The 17,889-nt window shown below is 45.9% G+C and overlaps 1 protein-coding gene across 3 annotated transcripts in view; it reads right to left on the reverse strand.

Annotated features, from left to right (window-relative positions):
* MAD1L1 (mitotic arrest deficient 1 like 1) overlaps positions 1–17,889 on the reverse strand; it is a 347,279-nt gene that overhangs the window by 76,838 nt on the left and 252,552 nt on the right. For all 3 annotated transcript variants that reach the window (XM_066198140.1, XM_066198141.1, XM_066198142.1), the window contains one exon: positions 12,414–12,604. In XM_066198140.1, coding sequence (XP_066054237.1) covers positions 12,414–12,604 — 191 coding nt within the window. The remainder of the gene's footprint in view (positions 1–12,413; positions 12,605–17,889) is intronic.

Genomic DNA, 17,889 nt, shown 5'->3' on the forward strand with positions numbered 1-17,889 from the left:
ATTAATCAGTGCTGTACATCTATCACTCACTGACACGCTGATTGCAGGCTCAGAGACTTTTGGTGTGGCTAATGCAATTTTCTGTGACACTATGCTTAAAATGAAAGAACAGCAGAGAAAGGCTCTCGGAGAAAGACATCATCTCAACTCAAAAAAAATATCTATTTTCTCATCTGTACCCACGCTAGCAGCAGAAAGAGCAAGACTCAAGGAACCCGTTAGCTGGTGAGGAAAGGGCAGGTGACACAGCACCCGCCCTTGGATGGCAATTTCACCTCATTCCAGAATAACAGAGACTCCCACAGCAAATTCAGTATCAGCTCAAGGAAGGTCCTTTCCCAGCCTGCAGCAGAGCTACCCTTCCCACCAGCTCCATGTCAAAGCAAAAAGTGGGCAAAAGACCTGCATAATTCTCCACCCTCAACTCCCAGCACTGTTATTTTTATTTATTTTAAAATAAATGTGAGAGGGATGTCAAAGCTCTGAGCAGCACAGGGAGCCAAGAAGCTCAGAACCATCTCCAGACTGAGATTAGAGAAGGACAGGGAAGGGCTGGATTTAATCTTACACATTCCAATTTTATTCCTAAAGTGCTAAAAAACAGCAAAATAGAACAAATATACACAAATCCCCCTTGCCTTTTCAATGGCATTTTGCTTCAAGGCTTAGTTGGATTTTTACTCAGTGGAATAAAGACAGCTAAAGTGAACAGGGTCCTTGGGAAGCAACATCTTGGGATTTTGGTGGAATCTCAGGGCAGCACCGGCAGGACATTCCCCACCAGCCAAAGCAGCACTGCTTGTGCTGCCATCACGGGGAAAAGAAATGGACAAAGAGGAACAGGAAGCTCTGCCAAAATCCTCCACGGGCAGGAAAATAGCAAAGCTGCGAAGCTGAGATCTGATTTTTTTCTGAAGCAACAGGATTAGTGACAGCCCACACTGCACTTCACTGGGGTCATGATAACTGAAGGAACACTGAGCGCTGACTCAAAGCCAGCTCCTGGATTCAGACGCTGTGAGGTTGCTCCTGAAATATTTTATCAAAGTTTCTAAAACTCTACTGACTTGTGAATTTTGGAGGAAAAACCAAACGTCTTTGGTAGCTCCAGAAGAACACACGCTGTGCATATCACCTGCACAGTGCTGCCAGGAACAAAAAGCAACGCACAGAAACCTTATTTTTCACCACATTTGCTGAAACTTCGCTGCGTGAATGTGCAGAGCATTGGCTGCTCGGAAAACTCGCTGCTTCTCTTCCTCAAGATGCAGCTTTGTGGAGATTTCTGAATATATGGGCTTTTATGTGCTGTTCAACTCCTGAAGTTTTCCTGAGCTGAGCCTTCAGCACTCGGCCTTGTATCTACAGGGCAGACAGAGCGTCAGGACACGCAGGATGGGCTCCCTCACAGGCTTTCATGTGCCAGCCTTCCCACCTCAGGACAGGTTCATTCATCTTGCTCTTAAGAGTCTAGGTGGTTTTACTGAACCTGCAGCTATGAAATTTTCCCTTTTGAAGAGGCTCCTGAGCAGGATCCATCCCAGCTCTGGCGTTGATGTGCTGGGGGCACAGCCCCGACGCTCTGCGCAGAGCGAAGAGGAAATGGAAATGCTGGAACAAGCACTTTGGCACAGCTTCTTGGCCGGGCTAAAGGTTTATTCCTGGGATGCTGCTTTCCTGCAGACTAAGGAAAATTAAATTTAGCACTTTGCAAATAAATAGGTTAGGGCTGAAAGGACACTATTTAGGAATTTACTGCACACAGCAGCCTCAGAGATTATAGATCCATCACCGTCTATTACCTTGCTAGTTACTGCTTCCACTCTGTCTATCTTCCCTACTTACAGAGTGGTCCTTTCATCAGGTCCTTTCTGTTCCAACTTGAAACTGTCATCACTCTAATGGAATTATATGAAGAAAAACAACTTTAGGCTGCAGTGACTGCCAAAAAGCCAAGGACAACTTCTGTGCTTCCCCAGGACGATGCAGTGAGATTCCTGCCTGACAGAGACATGCACAGATGTCTGACACCCTCCTGAGCAGCACAGCAAGAGGCAGCTGTTTACACACATGTCCAAAACCTCCGGGCCTCCCTGAAACTGTCAGCTGGGCCTTTTCAACACTCACACACACAGCAGGCTTCATGGGGACCAGCAAACTGACAGCTGATGGCAACCCTTGCTGCAGATTCATCATGGCTACGTGGCACGTGGCAGTCACCAAAGGCACCGACACAATTATAAACCCCACCTTGTGCTGCTCTCCACTCTCCACTTCAGAGAAAAATCACCTGCAGACAGTTCCCTCTCCAGGGTCAGATACGTCCCAGAAATGCAAAGTGACAGCCAGCACATGGAACACTCCCCAGAGCCTTCCATTAGGACAGACAAACCCTTCACTTAAAGGTTTAAATTTATGACAGCTCCTCAGAACAAGGCTGAGATAGATCCACTGTTATCAGCTACCTGCTTTAGCTGAAACAGATTAGGGACAAATTAAAAATTTCAAGCCACAGTTTGATATATTCCCTCCAAGACACAGGCAGACTGGTTTGTTTTCTTCTGGAAGCAAAAGATGCCATCAAAAGATAATCTTGGGAGTTGCCAAAGCTGGAGGTCATCCTCAGCTCTCAAATTCCCTGCTTCCCCCACGATGTGATTTAGCTACAAATCCTTGTAAAACAGATTTGACATGAGATACTTTTCGAAACTTCTTCCTCAAAGGGCATTCTCAAGCAATTGGAAAACAGAAAATACATTGGATAAAAAGTCCTGAAACAGTACTAAGTTACGTGGTCACAGCACTAACACTCACATGGGGCAGCAGGAATGGTTTTTGTGTGGAGTTACAGTGATTCATGGATTTGCCTATTTGAAGCAAATGTGAGAACAGGAGAGGTTTTCCTACCATTTTCCCGGAACATGAACAAAGACAGTTGATACATTATCAAATCCTTAATATTATCCTTAATATTAAATTATCAGAGCTGTATCCATGTGAAGCATTAATTCCATAAGTAAAACAGAACATAATGAGCTGAGCTGCAAGCACTGCTGCTCCGTAGTGTCAGGAAGAAATCCACCAGAATCCCAGCAGACAGTCCATGCACAAAGCTCTCCAGGAGGATTTCCAGGGCACTGCTGCATTCTGTCAGTGCTCCATGGACACAGCAATGTGAATGAATTGACACTGCACCACTGATGGGACGTGTTATGATCTGGAGAGCCTGTGTGGCACATCGTGCTGAAGACTCCCCGATGCCGTGAAGTGCATCAAACTCTCAGGAAATGCCACAACTGGATGCCTGATGTGCTTCCAACCCTCTCCAGCAGTAACTGCCCCAAAAAGTGGTAGGATGCCTTGAAGCAAAGTAGAAGGTACACTCACAATAGTTATTATTTTTGCTTTTCTACAAGTGGTTTCATAAAAAAATGACCTGTTTAGATGAGGGTCTTGGGGAAAACCCAAACATGGTACAGACTGAGATCCCACGAAGGAGAGCTGCCTACAAGCTCTTATCTTAAGCTGGCAAGCCAGTTTGAGAGAAAGCACATTAACTGGTTTATGTTGTGCCAACTTCATGGTTAAGAACCATGTAAGAATTGAGCTTTTAGACTGTGAAGTGTGGAAGAAATACAAGGATGATAGAGGAATTGTGTGGCTGTGAGATGCTGGCTCCTGTCTCACTCCTGGTGAGAGAGACAGCCCCTTTGGCTGCCAAAGGGGACCTGTGACCCCAACACCCCATTCTCTGCTCCTCACTAGTCCCTCACTCCGTCATTCCCTCTCACCTGCCAAACATGCTGAGAAAGAGCCAAACACCTCATCACCCAAACTGAATTTAGGCTGAAATCTTTCAACTGAAATCCTACATGAAAGCACAACACAAGCATTTATATTCACAGCAAATAAAGGAGAAGACCTTTATATTAGCCCAGACACACCTTTCAGATGAAGGCAACAGATGTCCCAGGGCCACACCAGCATGAGAATCTTTTGCTGTGGTTCCATACTTGTGAACAATTTTTATACACACAAACACACATCCTCTCCCCTTTCTGAGGGTCAGAAAATCTTCTGCCCCAGCCAAGCATGGGTAGTACCTATATCTCCCAAAAGAAGCGATAAGTCCTAATTATATTTGTATTTAAACAATGTGCTGTTTAGTCAAGATGGAAGAGAGGCAATGACTGCCACCCACTCCCACTGGTGCCTTTGTGCAGGCTGAGCTGTGCTGCCAAGACCTGGGGGCACTCACAGGCTGCTGGGTGCTTTGCTGGATGCTACCACCTGCACCTCAGAGCTGTTTCCTTGAAATAACTGCTTTTCCTAGAGGTCTTTTCACAAACCTGTTCCTGGAACATACAGGAAAAGGTGAAGGAGTGGTACAAAAGCCCTCTTGAAGTCCCTCGGCAGTGCTCTCACTGCATGCCCTCTGCAACACCAACCACCCCTCAGCCAGCTCAAGAGAGGCTTTGGGGTGTTCATGTGGAATCACAAGTGGAGGAAAGGTCCACAGGGATTGCCAAAGTCCCTGACAGCATTTGTCACACAGGGATGGCACAGAAAATGATGCTCTGACAGTCTTGCTCTGCCTTGGAGCATATCAGCACCTGCAGAGAGGCCCAGAACGTGACCAAGGCACAGGAGCTGACCTGTCCCCTCCGTGTCCAAGGACAGCAGACAACAGAGACTGTGGAGCAGCCAGGGAAGACAGCTGAGATGCAGGGTGCCCAGAAACTCCAGGCTTTTCCCCTGCAAGAGGATAAAATCCTCCAGCAATTTCCGCTCCTTTTTGTGTGCAGCTTTGAACAGAACCATATGCAAGCGACCAGCAGGTTGTGGCTGGCTGACACGGCTCTGCATGTTCTGCAAAAATCACAAGAGAGCAGCCAGGGACAGTAACAAGCAGCCAGGGACAGTAACAAGCGTGCATCAAAAGCTGCTTTGCAAAACACCCATTTCATGTGTGCTGCAGCAAGGATTGGTATTCCCCCATCGCCCAGGCTCCAAGGCATTGCCTTTTTCCTCAAAGAGTGCTGATCACACAATCTCTAAGTGGAACATCTTTTGAAACTACCAGAGACTCAATTAAATAGATAGATAGATAGATAGATAGATAGATAGATAGATAGATAGATAGACAGATAGATTAGATAGATAGATAGATAGATAGATAGATAGATAGATAAAATTGAAGATATTTAATGCCAGCTGGAGGTGGTGGGCACCCACAGAAACGAAAAAGAGCACTAGTGCTGCCCCAAGCCCCCCTCAGGATGCACCACGTGCGGGAGGGACAATTTCCTGCATGTGCAAGAAAAAGCTGTCTGCCCTGGTTACATCTGCAACCCATCCACATGCAGCTTCCCCACCACAGGACATTTTGAAAAGCTTCTCAACCCCTGTGAGTCCACGAATTGTAATGCCCTGCAACCAGGAGAGAGGGACAGAGAAAACCAGGAGGTTTTTTTGACGTAGAGCAGAGCCACGTGGCGATTTAGTGGCAGAGATGGGAACGGGAACCCAGGAGGGGCTTTGCTTATGTCCCCTCTGCTTTATCCCTTTTTTAACTCTTGTCTTGGTCTCGCATTGAGCAAACACATTCCCGCCAGCCCACACAGCCCTTTGTAAGCTGTTCAAGCACAGCAGCGGGCGGGCACAGACATCCTCCTCTGCCCAGATCTCCCACAGGGACACCGGGCACAGCCGGCCACGGGAGCGACTCTTCTCCAGCAAACTGCAATCACGCGGGTGCTGGGGACGTGCTGGGGGGCAGAGAAGAGGGAGAGGGTTTTATTAGAGCAGGTAAGGCAAGCCAGGACCTGCTCTGCCTCCTCTGTGCTCTGCAGGGCTGCTGGGCTCTGCCCCATGGCTCAAGGATGGAGTCACAGGCTCCTGTTTGGGGCACAGGCACGACCTGCCCCATGTCCACCCCATGTCCCTCGCTGCCACATCAGCCTGGGTGCTCTGGTTTAATTAAATTCTTATCAGTGACCTGTGCTCCTTGATGCTGCACGTGACTCACCCCAGAAAGCACAGGCTGTTGCTCCTGTTTCATTAAATAGGAGATATTTCAATGAAGGAGATTTGGAGGGAGATAAATTGCAAGCTTATTAAAAAATAGGTGTATTGCAGTAATTTTGTTTCTTACTGTTATTGCAGAATCACGGAATCATTTAAGTTGGAAAAGGCTCTTACGGCCACTGAGTCCAACTGTAAATGTAATGCTGCAAAGGCCACCAGAAGCCCAGGAAAATGGTGAGGTCCTTCAGCTGGGATGGCTGATGCCTGTCACAGCCTGGATGAGGCTATCAGCATTTCTGACAGTGATGGGGGATGAAGTCAGGTGAAGAATTTGTGTGGATAACTCAAAAGCTGCCTTTTTTTTCAGTGCCCTCCTCCTTTGCCAAAGGAAGTGCAGACAGGGAGGCAGAGCTCATGCCAGCACAAGGACGGTGCTGTGGGGAGGGAAAGCTGGGAATACCACAGTGGCACTGCCGTGTCCTTGGGGAATGAGGGAGCAAAGGGAAGAAAAAGTGCAAAAGCAACTTGGTGGTCAGCAGCTGATGATTGCAAAACAAATGGAATTGCAGAGAGACAGCCTGAAGCTCAGATGACATCCAGAGCCCAGCCTCTTCAGGCCTTTGCTCAGAAATTCTGCAGTCAAAAGGAAAATCTTCTGTTAGATTTTTCCAGTATACTCGAGATGACTGGCTTCATTAAAAACAAAAAAAGAAAGAGCCCTAATGCGCACGAGGGAATAGGGAGCTGTTCAGGGAAGCATTTGCAGTAAGAGAGAAACTGTGTAAGGAAGAAGAAAAAAGGCATGAAGAAGAGCAATTTGAAGACAGTAACAAGAATTAAAGTTAGGTCCTAACACTGGTTTGTGTTAGGACCTAACTTTATATAACTACAATATCTGAAAGAAAATTATGTGTGGGAAGTTTAAACACAGGATTTGATGCTGCACCACCACAGATTGCTCAGCAGCTCCTTTTAGAGGCTACTGATTAGTGCAAGCCGGGATGGGCGCTGGCTGACCCTTCCAGGAATCCCAGCAACCATCCAGCAGGAAGGCACCGCGCTCACACCGTGACAGCTGAGCAGAAATCAGCGCTCCAGCAACCACACGGGCAAACCGAAAACAAAATGTGAAAATGAAACGACTTGCAATTAACAAGGTTGAGGAGTTAAGAGAGGCCGACAGTCCCTAATCAATCTCTTGCTGCCTGGCCTGCTCCACCGATGAGCCCCATTGTTAGTTTTGATTGTGTGTGCAGGAGCGTGAGGCGGCGGCTGGAAGAATAGCTCTCCATCAAAACTGTGATTTCCTTCTCCCCTCGAGACTCATCAAGGGTGAAGAGGAGGAGAGGGGAGAAGATAGAGATACAAAAAGAAACAAACAGCTAGAACAGGCTTTGCTCCAAGAGACTCTGCTAGGTTCCTGGAATAACTGAAACTGCAGGTATGCCAAGAATGTGGACTCAAGAATCACAGCTTCCATCAGTGCTGACAGCTTCAAGATGAAACAAGAGCACTCAGGAGAATAAAAGTAATCCCCGCATTAACCATCTTGCTTATTCTGAGCTGCACATCATTCACCAGCGTGCCCTGGCCAGACTGGTACTCAGACTGTGCTGGAATCTCAGCAGACCAGACTCTCTCTGCACGTTTAACCACACAAGTTTTGCCTCTCCCTTTCAGCCAGCAGTTTGTCAGCATCCCTTTGTGTTTGAAAAACACCCTCCAAGTTCTTTCCTATTCAATTCAGTCTCATTTCCCTCCTGAAGAAAAGAGAATTAAACTATTGTATCTTGTGCAGACTGCTGCCCTATTGTGTTTTACACACCTGGTCAATACAAAAGCAAGAGGACAGAGAGGTACCCAAGCCATTGGGCAAGCTAAGGAGGACTGGGCTTCAGGGTGGTGTCTGTCCTTCCACCACACCTTTCTTCCATTCAAAGGAAAGAAGTATCCCATATCCTTTTTACACCCTTATGTTCAGCCTCTGCACCCACAGTGATCTGCATCAGGACCAAGTGCTCACTTTTCAGGTGGCCCTGGAGTTTGATAGTTACAGATCCCCTTACACATCTGCAAACTAATTCTGTATTTAACTCCTTAAAGAGGTGTGCAAAGGCAGCGTGTGCACAGCAGCTTTGCACAGCTTTTTAACTCATCAGGCTGTAGAAAAGCTGTTGATTTTACTTGGTTTTATGACTGTGTTACAAATCCAACAGGACACCAATAAAGGTTTTATTTTGCAGCAGGAAGTGCCAGCCCTGGATCAGGCCACATTCTCAAGCTATGTCAAGATGTTTGTGGTTTTGTTTGCTGTCTGGTATCCTGGGTATTCTCTCTCAAGGAACAGAGCCTATCAACCTGGGGATGCTCTTCAATGAACTACTGCTGCTGTTTGGGTTTTCATTTGAAAAATTTGACAGAAAATAACAACACGGGTGAGACCTGGAAGCAGAGAGAATTCTGTGCTCTGCAGGACTAAGCTCTGAGGATATAGAAAATATCTGCCCAAGGGCAGCCTTTTGGCCAGGATTATTTATGAGCTCAGACACATAACAAGACTGTGACACTGGACAGAGTTTGTCTGGTTTAACTTCCTTCCCAACCAATTTAGACTCAAATAATTTAGGCATGAATTACCAAGAAATCTGAGCACTCCTTTCTAAGAAAGTAGAAGAATCTGAAACCAGAAAGATTGCAAACATTGACAATTGCACAGGATCAGACTGATGACCTGTTCAGCCCAGGATCTTTTCAAAGTGAAGAGCTCGACATTCATGCTGCAATACTGGAAACAGTTTACCTGAAGCATCGAGAATAATCAAGAACAGATTGCTCCCTCTTCTTCAGTCAAGTCTTTATTCCCATTTCCAAAGGATGGACTTGAATGTTGCCAAGTACAGAAACAGCAAAATCATTTGTATACCCAAAAGCCAAAAACTAAGCAGCATGAAGGGGAATTCTCTTCCTAACCTCTACACTCTATAGTAAGGAGTTGCCTTTACACCTCCAAGCAGAGAACTCTGAATGTCCCTCCTTAGAGTAATGTACATATTTAATGTAAAACTAGATGTTATTATTTTTCCACCAAGATATCCTAACTCTTTAGAAAATGCAGTGGCCTCCTGCTCTCAGTACTTTCTTGAAGCCATAGGGTCTATCAAATAAAAGGATTTCTACTCTTTTTCTTTTAAATTGATTGACTTCAAATGCTTTGGCTGGGACTGTGTCCTTAGGCACACAAAAAGGAAAAAAAGCCTGCGATTTAATTTCTTTCCACTGTTTGTTCATTTGTACAAGTGTCTCCAAATCATCTCCTCTTCAAATTTGACCAGCCTTTCTGTTTACTGAAGGACTTTCTTCGTCTGAAACAATTGTCATTGCCTTTCTAAAGACCTCATTTCCTTACTCCCATTCAGGACCCAGGCAGAGACAAGGATAAACAGCACAATGTACAACTGGCCAGGCAATGACAGCCTGATTTGTCACCTCCTCATTCCGAGCCGTTTAAGCTGATCCAGAGGCTCCCCAGCAATGTTGGCTTGTTTTAACAGGTATCTTTAATGGCTTGTTACAAAGGGAGCTGAGGCAGTTCCTGGATATCTGACGGGTGGGCTGGTCCAGACACACCAGTGAAGCATCACACGGAACACGAAGTCTGTGCCATGGCTGGACACATCTAATGGAGCAGCAACAGGAATGGAATACAAAACTGTCAAGTGCCCCAGGAGCTACAATGCATTACAGCCCACAAAAACATCATCAGAATCTAAACTCCTGGTGAGGCGTCTGTAACAGCCTTTCCACAGCGTTTAATTGAAACAATAAAAAGGAGCAAACAAACGGGAGCGAGCTGTGAAGCCCGAGATGTGCCTTCCTGCCCACGCACTCACAGAGGGGCTGAAAATCACTGGGACACCCTTCAAGCTGATGAGCTCATCTGTTGCACCGATAGGGATCACCAATAAATACTGGTATGGTTTCATTGGAATTCAGTGCTCATTTATAGATGCAGTCATTGACATTCCCAGCACAGCACTGTGATTAACCCTTTCACTGGAGCTGTAATCCCAATTAATGCAAACTGGCTGGACACATACAGCAGGTAGATAATAAGCTCCACTATAGTAACAGCACACCTTGGCCAGGAAAATCAAGCATATCTTTCATCTTAATTTAGCTTTGAAGGGGTTACATTACAGGAGCTTCTATTGCATCCCTCACTTAAAATTAAATGCCACCAGCAGTGCTACTGAAATATCCTTTTAAAGTTTACAGCTGAACTACAGAAGCTTGTAAAGTGCCAAGGGACTTCTCTGGTTTAATTATATAGACCCTGTTCCATAAACTGCTCGAATAGAATAAATACAAATAGCATCCATGCTTTGTGACCTCTCTGGGTTAATGAAATGCACACAAACACCCACAGTCTGCTACGGCTCAGAAATTTCACAGCATAAACACACAACCCTGCTGGAAGCTGTAGTCAGGATTCAAGCCTCCATACATACATGAGAACCAGCTGCCTGGACTCAGCAAGGAAATAATTTGTTGTTTATATTCTACTACTATTCAAAGCTGCAGTCAGTGGGAATTGCCTGGGATTTACTGAACAGGGAATAAGAGTCAGAATTGTTCTTGTTCATGTTGTAATTAGCAAATCTGCTCCTCTTGTCCAGAGAGGTGGTGAGGTAAGAGAGGCTGAGGAATTCCAAGAATCAATGACCCACCCTTGGCTCTAAGAAATGTGAGATCTCTACTTGGTGACACTCACCTCAATCCTTGGGACATACTTGGGAATAAACACTCGAGCGAAGAAGAGAAAGCAAAATGAATGTGTAGAGAGAGAGAAATCTGTACTTTAGCATCCCCCCTCCCGCATATAAATTATTTACATTGCCATTTCACCAAGGAGAGTTTCCTTCTACCAGAGACAAGCTCCTGAGCTGCCAGCCAGTTCTCATTCATGTGGCCAGCATACAATTTTCCCACATTTTCTTAACTTTCTCCAAGCATGCCATCTCTCCTGTGGTGCAGAAAAAGCTGCAACTTATACTGTCCAGACATGGCATCCATCAGACATCTCCAGGAGTCTGCTGAAGTTTCATTCATTGAATATTTAACACTACAGGTGTGAGCACATATCTCTGGAGGCGTTAGAGCAGCACTGCACCATCTCAACAGAGAACTGTTTTCAGGATTCAATGGCAGCACCTTAAAACCAACAGAATTATTCTTTTCCCTGGGCACTGAACTTACTTTAGTTGCTGCCATGTGCCTGACGTCATCCAGAACTCTCCTAAGGCAAATCAATATGACTGTTTTGGGGATATTTTCCTAGTTTTACTAAAGATCCTAGGTGCTGTGTTATACACGCCCTCACTTGCTTTATTTGGTTTTTTGTTTTGTTTTGTTTTGTTTTGTTTTGTTTTTTTTCCTGAAGCACTAAAGTTACAGAACAGGAAAACCTTTGTCCTGTTATGTAGAGAAACAATCTTGCAGCCATCCACAGGTGGCACAGAGCTGTAGGTCTGCAGAAACAGAACCTTCCCATTTCCTGCTTGTAGAGTTCCCTCCTGTACTGGACATCTCCAAACCCCTTCCTAAAGGAGATTTGCCCTAGGGAGGATCAGTGGGAGGTAGGTATGATTTTAAGTGCTGTTGTGTTTGCGGAGAAGAAGAAAGTCCTCCCACTGACCTGTAAACTTGTGTTGTTAGCACTTGAACCAGTCTAAAGACAGGATTTAACATCTTGGTGACTTCTAATGTCACATTTCAGCTCTCTAATGCTTTGCCAGCTGGAAGAAAACACAGCAGAAAAACAGCCCCTCTCTCAAGGCACAACCTCACAGCCCACCCAGCCAGACCAGAAGACAGAAGACAGACTGTTATTGCTACTCATCTGTGCCGTTCACATAAATGGCACTTCACACACACCAGGATGAGTTGCTGCTCGAAAGGGATTCCAATTTACATAAAGACAAGATGATGACACGCAGACAAGCTAGAGGATGGTAAAAAAACATAGGGGCATATATCTCATACTGAAGTAATGATGAGCCTTGATGGTTACATAAGGTTTTATTACTGCGGCATATAACTGATAATATAAAAAGGTGAAGTGCCAGGCCAGATGCCTGGGGTATTATGCATATATAGTCTCCTCTCTTTACTCCAGACTTTGATATATAAGTGGGAGAACAGATGTCAACCCTCCTACTTTTTAACAGAGGAAAGGATCTTTACTTCCCTCACGAGGAACACTCTGCCACGTAGCAGGGGGCAGTGATTTTTCCAGCCTAATCACCGAGAAAGAGCAAATACACCCTGGCACGTTGAAAACCACGAACCCAAAGGAGCAAGGTGCAGGCAGGGGTGCACAGACCTACCTTGAAAAGCAGGCAGTCCCCCTGGTGCTCGGCGTAGATGGAGCTGAGCCTGTACTGGTTCTCCGTGGTGATGTCGATCTGGTAGCCCGTGAGTGTGTAGCACACCTTGCGGAACTCCTGGATCTTGGTCTGGAAAACTTCCTTCAGGCGCTGGTTTTTCAGTTCTGCACTCTCCACTTGCCTCTTCAGCTCTGGGTTAAGGGAAGAAAACGGGCACTTTCTTATACGTCACCGGCGCTGAGCCCCCCTTGTGCTGTACTTACAGTGCTAGCCAAACGGAGTGAATTGAAAAGGTTAATTAAAAAGTGAATTAAGCAGGCAGAGTGAAGGAAAAAGCAAGCTGGATGGTTTTCCTCCTGGCCCCAGCAGACCAAAAGATAGCAAACTGGGGAGTAAGGAAAACAGACATGTCTTGGTGGGATGGATTTTTCTTTTGCTCAGCCAGTCTTTTAACAACAGGCTAGAAAAATTCAGAGCTATAGCATCCATTTCCCCAGCTGCACAGGTCCTGTTTTCTACACGGAACCCAAGAGAAGGGTGTTCCTCTACACAAAGCAACAAAGTGGAAAAATGGCCCAAAATACGCCTCTGTGTGGTTGCATCAGGAGGAAGCTGCCTGCAAGGGAAACCTCCTCCAGTGGAGGAGATTTGAGGTAAGTGCTTTGATCTCAAATTGACACACTGTTTAGGAATCCCTCAAGGTTTGGGAAGGGGCTTTTATTGTGATAAAGAGCCTGCAGAGCACCTCTGCCTCTTTGCATTTGCTACCTTAAGTGGACTAGTCCCTATCATAGAGGTCCTGGGAGACTGCCTGCCACTCACCCTGTGTTTTACTGCTACAAAGGGAGCTGCCAGTACTGTGAATCCTTCAAGAGGATACACAACAATTACCATGAATCTTTCACCCAAGGTGCCTTCTGAGTAATTAAACCTCGATTTATCATCCCATTAATTACAGAGATTGGCTTTACTTTAATATACGCTAGAGATGTTTCCCAAGTCAGCCTGTTTTATCAACACTGCAGTCCAGGGTTAGGAAAAATCCTGACTCTTTCTAACAGCAAACAAATAGACTTCCTCAGTCGAAAACCTCTTTGTCATTCTGAGGTTTAAGGCTTTGTGCTGTGATCAGAGACATAATTGCAGCATTTGTAGCCCATATGTCTTTAGTTCAGCTAGCTCGGGTCCAGCAGTAGGACAGCAGGAACTTCAGAGCAAGGTGACTGCTGGAATATGAGGAATGTTTTTGGCTGGGTGTATAGAGCCCATACTAAAACATCATCGCTTCCCAAGTGAGCTGGAAGCTTTTTAGCTTGAGTACTTGCTGGAAAGTGTTTCCATTGGCCTCCCAGGCACAGTGCAGGGAGGATGTAGGATGGAAATGCAAGGCCATGGACTTGCCAGTGACATTCACCTCTGAGCAGCTGCAGGCACACCAGGAGAATGCCAGTCACCTCTCATCTCCTGTACTGCTTTGGTTAGGCACTGTGGGTGGAACAAAAGGATAATTCAATGTGTTAAATTAAAGTGCCTTAAATGTCACTGAGGATGCCCCTGCTCAGAAGTACTTTGGCCTTAATCCAACTCAGTTTAATCCCCAGGTAAGGACAGGAACTCTTTAATGGTTAAAGAGAACTACATGTCCCTTTATTTCTGAGTGAGAGCATCCACCCAGGGAGAGTTAACAATGGCCAGCTCCTTACTTCAGCTAACCCAGCTCCACCTTCCTGAGCCGTTTCTGATGGTGATGTACAAGCAATGATTGCCTTTACTCTGGGCATCCCCCAGCTGCATCCTGCTTTATGAAGGGGAGCAAACCAGTCATGGGGAACATCACCAGTTGGTTCATTAAAACCCTGCTATACAGGGAACCCCACAATTGTAGGGGGATGTAAAATAAGTACAGAATATCCAGACCACCCTTAATGGCCCAAAGGGTTGTGTCTTACACAGAGTCCCTTCTCATGAGCTCAAAAAGGCTCTTTTCTGACCACCCACCTTCCCACTCACTGCAACTCATCAATGTGTGATTAACTCAACCCTTCTCTGGATTATTACAACCCTTTCCCCATCATCTCATCTGGGACTGGTCTTTGATTAATCAAGTAATCAGCCTCTGAAATTGGGAGGTTAATGGGTGGCTCTGACCTGGATATTCTCAGTTTTCATTCAGCTATGCAGCTGTTAAGGACAAAATCCTATATATATGAAAGTAAAAATTCAGTGACCACACTGCAGTGGTAAATAACATTTCGTCACTGTCAGAGACAGCCCTGCCTTTAATATATTGCCCATGTCCAACAGCAATATTTTTTTCCCTAATAAATGCAGCCTAGCCTTGGAAAAGTAAATCTGCCTCTTCCTACTGCATCTCAGAGGTTGCCTTTCCCAACTTTTATAACCTTGGAGGTGGATGGCACCCTAATTCATTAACTCCTTGAACAGCTTTCGTTATTCATGAAGAGTTAGTGCCTTTCCCACTGTTTTGTCTCTCAGACTTGGTCCTGCCAATGGCCACCACGAGCATCCTCACCCCCACCCTGGCCTAATTAAACAACCCTCTGACTCTGCAACAGCAACTAAGTGATGGCAACTGCTTCCCTCCACAACCCTCGGGGTGAGAAAGGGAAAACTTTGACTACAATCAGTCTTTTATGCAAGAAATCTGGGGCTTTCCAGTGTAACTGAAGTACCAGGGAGCCTTCACCCCCGGCTGCGTGCCCTTGCCGCCTCCCGCTGCTGCTCCTGGCCCTCTTTCCAGAGCCTGCGGCAGTGTTGGTGTCCTGGCTGGAGGAATTCATCTGCATGAAAAACCTTCCCTGCTCGTTAGAGATGCCTCGTGTTAGCCACTGGCACAAGGTGCTGAACTCGGGAGCCGCTAATGTCAATGCAGCTGAATGTGCCAGTGCCAGCCAGGGGTGGGATAAAGCCTTGTCATCCCTTCGTGACTCCATTAGCAACTGCCCAACAGGGCTCCTGGAGCTTACGGACAGAGCAGGAAGAAACCCAGGCAGGCACAGGGACACAGTAGGAATGCCTGAACTTGCAGCTGCCCCCGGTGAAAGGTCCACTGAACCCTGACTGTAAAACAGAGATTGCTCTTCCTTTACGCCCAATTAAGCCGCAGTCCTCAGCAGCGCGGCTACAGCCCGGCTGGTGCCTCCCTCCTGCAGTGTTTATCCCCTGGGAACAATTCAACCCGGGGCTGTGCCTGGTTTAACTCAGGACAGCACTCAGCACTGTGACTGCTCCCCTGCTTTCCGCTGTGGGATCTGCTGACACAACCAAGAAAGCACACCGTGAGCAGGATCCATGGAAGAGTGACTTCAGCCGAAGGTAAACTGAGACTTGAGAGAAGTGAGATGGGAAACCCCACTGCTGAAACAAAGCCATTCAACGTGTCCTAAGATATCTTTCATACCTTTCCGCCATAGTTCTGCAGGAAAGAAGCATCCTGCAGGTTCTGTGCGATACCAGCCAGCCCCAGGCCAAGGTCTCAGACACCTTGGGGTGTCTAAAATGGCAAAGAATGTCTATTTTTAGGGTGCCTATGGAGCCTCTCTGCACCATGGATCTGTCCAAGTACAGACCTGGCACCACAGATTCCTTGCACCCAGCCAGCAGGACAGCAGCATATGCACAGACCTGGGGGCAGTAATTAATCTTTCTAATATATCCCCCATCAAGTGAAGATGTTAAGCTAAAAGGCAGCTCATTGTTTGCTCTGCATCTGAATTCAGAGCTGTGAAAACGCTAATTCTTAAGCCTCACCTAATACCGCTAATTCCCGCCAAACTTCTAGCACAGTCAGGAAAAACTGATTTAAAAGTCATCACTTGCACAGAGTGCAACTCAGCTGTTTCAGAACAGTGTTTAAGGCACAGCCACAGAGGCCATGGAACAGAGGGAGATCCTTTTGGGATGAGTCAGGTGCAGAGCACTGATGTGTCCACTCCTTTTATCAACCACCCACAGAAAACCGAACATCTTGATCCACTCAGATCCTTCCCAATGTTTGGAGAATTAGGTTTAATTACATCTTTAAAAGACAGTATTTGAAAACTAGAATCTCTGTATTTAGAGAAGCTGTTTGAGTTCCTGTATTTGACCTTGTTCCACTTGCACAACACAGGTGAGAGAAGTTGCAGAGGCCATGGATGGGGAAAGTCACACCACAAACAGCCTTCATCCCAAAGAAGGGAAGCCAAAGCATCTCCAAGTTTATGAAACAAATAAGAACTGAGAAAATAAGCATGAGGTTACACAGGCCATGGCTTGGTTGGGGGTAATGACTGGCCTGAAAACAAGAACAACAACAACAACAACAACAACAACAAAGAGAACAGAGAGAACAGGAAAATATACAGAAATACTGTCCCATCTCCTTTGTATTCAGGCCGAGAGTATGTACAAAAAGTTGCCTGTCCTGAAGAGTTTGATGTGGAAAAAATATCCTCGCTGAAAAAAAAAAATCATGAATCTGTTAAAGAAAATTTATATTGCCAAATGATTAATTCCTCCTAATGATACCGCTTCTTGAAACACCTTGTATTTTCACACACTTACATTGACTTTAATGAATAATTCAAACTATTTTGGATAAATAAATAAAATATGAGTTGGGCTTTTTTGGTCTCATATTGGAAATGTCACTGCTTTTTATTCCATTGCTTTGACACTTCTTACATCTGAAACTGTTCAGAGCAGCCTGGAAATACCACAGCTTTGGCTCTTGCTCCAAGTTCAGCCAGGTCAATCAATAACAATATCAGTCTCTACACCAAAGCAAACCAAATTCACACTTAGCCTTTTCCTCAGGGAAAAAGGAGGAAACAATGTGACTCTGAGCATGCCAAAAGTGGCATGAAATTAAACGTATCACTAGTCTTTTCCAGGAAAATACGAATTTGTTCTGCCCATCCTCAAAGATGCCACAAGCCATGTAGCTGCATTAATTCAGCTGCAATCCCAGCTAATACATATCTCTCTCAGAAAGGCCTGCAGTCCTTTCGAACTCTCCATTAAAGGTTACTTTCCCCTCAGTAACATGTTTGGGGGTCACTCACTCAAACACAGAGAGGATAAAGTATTTACACATCAATTCCTGTCCCTGCTGACCCTGCCAGGGTACCTCAAGACAGATGCCACCCAACTGTGCTATGGAGAATGCTGCATTTTCACCAGCCCTGCTTTACTTAAACAAGAGATGGCTTAAATTTTGTTTCCAGCTTACAGAAGGGATGCCAGAAGCACCTTGTTCACACAAGGTCCACAATGGGAAGAGGATGGGAAGAGGAAACACTATTTTCTCAGTTCCAAGCAGCAAGGCACAATTACATTTATTCTCCCCCATCTACTGCCATGCAGTGGCACTCCTGAATCACTCCCCTGCACCCCCAAACTGATACTGAATCACTCCAGCCATTGCAGCTCCGTCCTTCCCATCTGACCCTTTGCACCTGGGGCCCTTCCAGTC

Source organism: Chamaea fasciata, unplaced genomic scaffold (assembly GCF_029207755.1).
Source record: "Chamaea fasciata isolate MVZ Bird 193981 ecotype frontalis unplaced genomic scaffold, bChaFas1.0.hap1 SCAF_16, whole genome shotgun sequence".
In the NCBI taxonomy this organism is placed as follows: Eukaryota; Metazoa; Chordata; class Aves; order Passeriformes; family Sylviidae; genus Chamaea; species Chamaea fasciata.